Raw genomic sequence first — 5,909 nt, 5'->3', positions numbered from 1 at the left:
GTGCTTTGTCCTGATTTCTTGGCCAGACCTTCCTCTTGCAGAGGTATAGGCCCCTGAGGACCTCCTGAGGGAGAGGGGCTGGGGAGGGGCTGCTGAAGGCAGGACACACCAGCAATGGCTCCCACCCCGAGAGCTGCGATCAACTGTCCTGGGTGTCAAGACTGTCCACCAGTTAGGTCTACTTCCAGATGACCGTCCTGCCTGCTCTGGGTCCTGGAACGAAGGGTAAAGGCCGTCGAGTGTCATGTTGGGCCAGGCAAGCAGTTCCTGAGCCCTTGGGTCAGCCTTGTGTTGGGCGGTGGGTAAGGGTTTGGGGACCCTGAGCCTGGTTCCCCAGGGTCGGGGGCAGCCAGAGCAGAGCTGTGGACACAGGGCCTCCAGGCTTGACACCAAGACCATGCCAGAACCCATACTCCCACAATTGGTGAGCCTGGGGTCAGCCTTTCCTGCCCCGGCTCCCAGCCCGCCCCGGCTCTCTGGCCCTACCAGCTACCTTGTGGCCTTGGCTTTGAGTGACCTCCGGGCTCCTTGGTGACCTTGCCCCCCCAACTCCTGCCACCATGCCAGCATCACCTCCCCGCTAGTGGCGCTATCCTGTCCGACGCAGCAGAAGCCAACCAGCCTGCCCTGCGGCTCTCACCTGGGAACCAAGGACGGGGCATTCGCGGCGGGGTCGGGCAGGGTCCCACGGAGTCACGCGCCCGGCGCCCGCGTCCCTTCCGCGCGGCGGGGGCGGGGGGGGCGGAGACAGCGCGCGGGGCGGAGGCAGCTCTCGCGGGGCGCAGGAGGCGGGGGCCGCGCCGACCGCGGAGCGCGTAGCCGAGGGCGGAGCGCAGCGCGCCGCTGCCGCGACCCCAGCGGCCCATCCTGCCGTGCGCCGCGCCTGCCTCCGGGCCGCGGGCTGCGGCGGCGCGCGGGCGGCGCTGACCTCTGCGGAGGCGGCAGGGGCTCAGCATCGGGCCGGGGCCGGGGGGGCGCCGGGGCCGGGGGGCGGCGCTCCGGCCCGGCCCGGCCCCGCCCGATGTCCATGAGTGCGAACACCATGATCTTCATGATTCTGGGGGCGTCGATCGTGATGGTGAGCGGAGGGGCTTCCCGCGCGCGCCCCCTGCGCCCCGCCCGCGCGCGCGCCTCCCCCGCCTCGCCGCCTTGTTTACCGGCCCGCGCGGCCCGCGCCGCCCTCCGCCGCCCCGCGCGCCCTCCCCGGCGGCGCTGCCCCCTCCCCGGCCCTCCGGCCCGGCCCACTCCTCGCCCTGACCGGTCATGGGTTCTTCCAGGCCATCGCGTGCTTGATGGACATGAACGCGCTGCTGGACCGATTCCACAACTACATCCTCCCGCACCTGCGGGGCGAGGACCGCGTCTGCCACTGCAACTGTGGCCGGTGAGTGCGCCCCGGCGCGGGGCACGACACGCGTGATCACACATGTGCGCGGGGCCGGGGGGCCGGCGCGGGCCGCAGAGCCGCGCCAGGCCGCGGGGCCCGCCTCGGCCTACCAGCTGCTGGGGGAGGGGCTGCCTGCCGGGAACCGGGACTGAGGACCCCCCGCCAGCCGTTCCCTGCCCTAGAGAGCCTGTAGAGAAAGGGCCGCCGGCCTCCTGGTCCAGGGCCTGGAGGCTGGAGAACAACAGCTCAGTGTCCAGTGTGGTGGCCACCGTGGAGGCCCGGCCCAGCCCGGCCCAGCCCGGCCGGTCCTCCTCACCGCCGCTGTGTGTTCGCGGACCTTCCTGTGAGCCAGGGCAGGCAGGTGGAGGAGGTCAAGGTGGGGAGGGCCGAGGGCCGACACTGAGGAGCTCCTGGCACAGCCCCTCCGAGTGGAGAGGGGGAACTGAGGCAGGGGTGGGGCTGAGGCTTGCTCAAGGTCACAGTGAGCCCCTGCCACATGCCCCTGAGTGGCCTCTGCTCCCGTGCACGTGTAGTGATGGAGTCTTCCTGCCCATGCATGTCTGTACGTCCATGTACGAAATAAACATCTTCTCATGAGCCGCGCATGTGTGTACCGTCTGTGCATATACATGTGCGTACACACAGTGCACACACCGCATGCACTCATCCCAGAGAGGCCCTCCCGCGGTGACTGTTGTCCCTGCTGGACAGACGAGGAAGCGGACAGAGGTTTTAGAGGATGGACTCACCCAAGGTCATGCAGCCAGGAGGGGATGGGACTCCGGCCACAGAACCTGCCCCACGCTGCCTTGCAGGGCCCTTCCTAGGCTCTGTGGACATGTGAGGGTGGCGGGGGTGGCAGGGTCGGGGTGCCAGGGCAGTTGCATGTCTCCCCCAGTGTGTCACATGCCTCCGGGTGCAGACAGGCATGTCGCAGGACAGCGAGTGTGCCCTCGCATGTGCTGGACATAGTGGGAGAGGTTGCTGGTGGGCACATGCTCCCTGAGAAATCTGGGTGCCACCTGGTGTGCCTAGTCTGCCCAGCATGGCCCACAGCGCAAGAGAGGCACGAGGGCACGCCCCCTGCTTGTGGGCAGTGCCCATGGTGGAGCTGAGACCCTCTCAGGTGGACAGTGTGCATGCCCTGGCCCAGACACTCAGCTCTGGGAACACACACTTAACACGTATGGGTCATCAGATGTGCCCAGCGTGGCTCTGCCTGGGGCCGCACACAGAAGGGCTGCCTGGGCAGACAGAGGGCGTTGTTCAGAGTGTGTTTGCCCAAGGTGTGTGTATGCCTCTCAGGTAGCCTCCAGGACACATGTGGACTCATGTGGAAGAGGCGCCTGCAGAGTGGAGGCTGACTCGAGGCCTGTATTGCAGACCCCCGCCCCACTATGCACACGGAGCGTCTCTGCGTGTGTCTACATGTATGTGCTTTGTACACATTTCTACATACAGGATATGTAAATTCATACAAAGTACTCTTGTATATTGACAACATATATATGTGTATGGAAAGTACATGTATATAGAACAATATACAGTGCCGTGTGCTCAGAGGACTGCCAGATCGTCTCTGTGTGGGTGCAGCAACTATGTGCAGATTACAGGTTTGCATGTGGGGTATCCATGTATACACCATGTACACGTGCTGCCACAACAGATTCTACCTGTGTACACACCGTGCAGAAAACGTATACACGTTTGTGTCTCGTACATGCCTCTACATGGAATTTCATACAGAGGACATGTATGTGAATTCTGTGCAGCATGCACATTAGCAGGTAGCGTCAGTTCCTGTGCACATGGATCTGTGCACAGGACAGCACCCCACAGAGAGGCCGGCTCTGTGTACGTGGAGTGATGTGCATCCATGTGTGACATGCCACGCTCATGCCGGCGTGTGCTCAGTGCATGGATGTGGGGCTTGTGGGATTGTGGGACGCTGGTCCACAGTATACACACTGTGCTCTGTGCATGTGGCCAGTGTGTATACACGACATGCGTTGGGCCCTGGGTGGACACATGCAGCATGTGTGGCGCAGGCGGGTCATATGTCTGTACCTATCACAGACACATGTGCACACAGCATATCCCTCTGCCTTCATCTGGGAGACCTGAGCGCCCACCTCCATGGCTGGACCTGGAGTTAGGAGGAGGCCCAGGGTCGTGGAGGGGAAGATGCAGATGCCCAGGCCAGCAGCAGTCCCAAGCCCAGTTGTTGGCACCCTGCCTGGCCCTGCTTTCAGGGTTCCTGGGGGTTTCCTGCCCAGCCACCTGTGTTGGGGGGAGTCAGAGTTCATTCAGTGCCCCAGGGACCCTAATGGGTCAGGAAGCATTTCCTCCCAGGGACTGGCCCAACCCCTTGTTCTCTGTTACCATCAGTGATTTTCCATCATGATGACAGATAATGTCTATAAAGCTTGTAATCAGATGAGTGACGGCTGCCAGGTGTCAGTCCTGGTCACTCCTCACAAGTGGAGCCTGGTCCAGCAGCCCAAGCCCTGCCTACTGGGACTGGCCAGTGTGGATGAAGGGGCTGAGCCCCAGGAAGAGCAGGAGAGGTTCTGAGCTGCCTGGCTGGGGGCTGCCCCTGCCCTGCCTCTGGGTGGGAGGTGGACAGCATGGGCCCTGCTCAAGGAAGATGAGTCAGTTTTCTTTGGGGGGAAGGTCCCTCTGGGTGGGGGAAGGAGGGAAGACCAGGCCTGGGCAGGAAGACTGCAAGGCTGATGGGCAGAGCCACAGGGTCTGTGCAGCTTGTTGAGGGGAGGAGGGGAGCAGGTTTGGGGAGCCAGGAGCTATTTTCAGCAGCGTCTGAGGTGTCTGTAGATCCCACGTGGAGACGCACAGGCAGCTGAGCGCCCAGCAGACACGGAGGTAGCAGGGAGGAGAGTGGCCGTGAGGTTGGTTTGGCCGGCAGGAGCAAAGGACCGGGCCACAGATAGGACGGCTGGGAGGAAGAGGGTGCCACCAGAGCATGTGGCCCTGGCTCTCTGGGCCCCAGGGCCACCAACCCCCTCTTCCGGGCTAGGATGTTCAAATCTGCTGTCATGGGGACCAGTTCCCCCTGCAGGGCCACCACTGGGAGTCCTGGGGCTGGAGGGCTCCCTGGAAGTGGGGCAAGCCACCAGAGGAAGAGAGGAAGCTGCGGTAGTGCCACCTACAGGCTTGGGAGAGCAGAGCCCCAGTCCTCGAGAGCCCAGTGCCTCCTGGGGGCACGGTGTGGCTGGTTCAAGGGGAGGGACTCTGGCGTCCATCCCACCGGCAGTGAGTGGGCAGTGATGGACGTGGGTGAGGATGTAAGAATGGGTTGTGGGGCAGAGTCCTCCAGACCTCCAGCCCAGAGTGAGGCAGGGAGGCACAAGTTAGGGACCAGAAGCCCAGGGTGGGCAGGGAGTACCCCGACAGCATGGAGTGTAGCCTGCTCTTAGGCCTGTGTATACAGGCCAGGGACCAGGTCTGGTGGGCACTGGCCCTTGGGCTCTGCCGGGCCTGGACAGTCCCCACAGTCAGCAGGTGGACCAGGGCTCATGCCTGGGGCCCTCAGGAAAGAGGGAGGTGCTGGGTGAGGGTACATCCCCTAGCCAGACCCTCCCTAGGCATCACTGCTGGCAGCAGGATCTTGGCCTCCCACCTGCCCTGACAGTTTGGCCTGGCAGCCTGGGGCTGGGGGGCGGGTCTGATGACTCTTGCCAACCAGCGCCTGGGGATTGCTTCAAAGAAGTCCCTGAGGTGCCCCGTGGGGGTCACACCACCTGCCTCTGGGACCCCCAGCCTGCCCAGCGTGGACCCGGGGAAGCCAGGCCAGGGTTGGCGGGAGAGGTGCCAGCCCGCCCTGCCGCCCGCAGGCACCACATCCACTACGTGATCCCATACGACGGGGACCAGTCGGTGGTGGACGCCTCAGAGAACTACTTTGTGACGGACAATGTGACCAAGCAGGAGATCGACCTCATGCTGGGGCTGCTGCTAGGCTTCTGCATCAGCTGGTTCCTGGTGTGGATGGACGGCGTGCTGCACTGTGCCGTTCGTGCCTGGAGGGCCGGCCGGCGCTACGGTGAGTGCCTCCCACCCGCCGCTGGGAAGCCCCGGGCCAGCCCGGCCGCCTGACCGCCCTGTCCCCTGCAGATGGCTCGTGGGCCTGGCTGCCCAAGCTGTGCAGCCTGCGGGACCTGGGCCGGAGGCCGCACAGGCCCTTCGAGGAGCCAGCGGGGAACATGGTGCACGTGAAGCAGAAACTCTACCACAACGGGCACCCGAGCCCACGGCACCTGTGAGCCGCGCCCAGGACTCAGGGCTGCTGTGCAGACCAGACCGACCCGCGGAGGCCCAGCTGGCCGGGCGGGACTGCGGCCTCAGGCCCAGGGTGTCCTGGCCTGTGGCTGGCCGGGTTGTGGCTGCAGGGCAGGTCCAGCGGAAGGTGCTGTCTCTTCTTTTTATAAAGGGGGTGGGGTGGGGGCTGGGGTGGGGCTGGCCACCGGGCCTCAGGGCAGGACACAAGGGCAGGCTCTGTCCTAGA

General features: G+C 64.5%; 1 protein-coding gene across 1 annotated transcript; it reads left to right on the top strand.

Annotated features, from left to right (window-relative positions):
- Nucleotides 1-967: 967 nt before the first annotated feature.
- On the top strand, nt 968-5,829 carry Tmem240 (transmembrane protein 240). Its single transcript, XM_026414884.2, has 4 exons — nt 968-1,078; nt 1,278-1,384; nt 5,239-5,447; nt 5,519-5,829. The coding sequence occupies exons 1-4, from the start codon at nt 1,022-1,024 to the stop codon at nt 5,665-5,667; spliced, it is 522 nt and encodes a 173-aa protein (XP_026270669.1). The 5' UTR covers nt 968-1,021; the 3' UTR covers nt 5,668-5,829.
- The last annotated feature ends 80 nt before the right edge of the window (nt 5,830-5,909 follow it).

This window comes from Urocitellus parryii, chromosome 11, assembly GCF_045843805.1.
Source record: "Urocitellus parryii isolate mUroPar1 chromosome 11, mUroPar1.hap1, whole genome shotgun sequence".
Lineage (NCBI taxonomy): Eukaryota > Metazoa > Chordata > Mammalia > Rodentia > Sciuridae > Urocitellus > Urocitellus parryii.
This window is presented reverse-complemented; position numbering and strand designations above follow the sequence as displayed.

What these genes read in the sequence shown, in the direction of transcription:
- Tmem240 (XM_026414884.2), top strand. Translation starts at nt 1,022, where the DNA reads ATGTCCATGAGTGCGAACACCATGATCTTCATGATTCTGGGGGCGTCG. An exon ending in TGGGGGCGTCGATCGTGATG is followed by an intron (nt 1,079 to 1,277) that starts GTGAGCGGAGGG and finishes GGGTTCTTCCAG; the next exon opens with GCCATCGCGTGCTTGATGGA. An exon ending in TGCCACTGCAACTGTGGCCG is followed by an intron (nt 1,385 to 5,238) that starts GTGAGTGCGCCC and finishes TGCCGCCCGCAG; the next exon opens with GCACCACATCCACTACGTGA.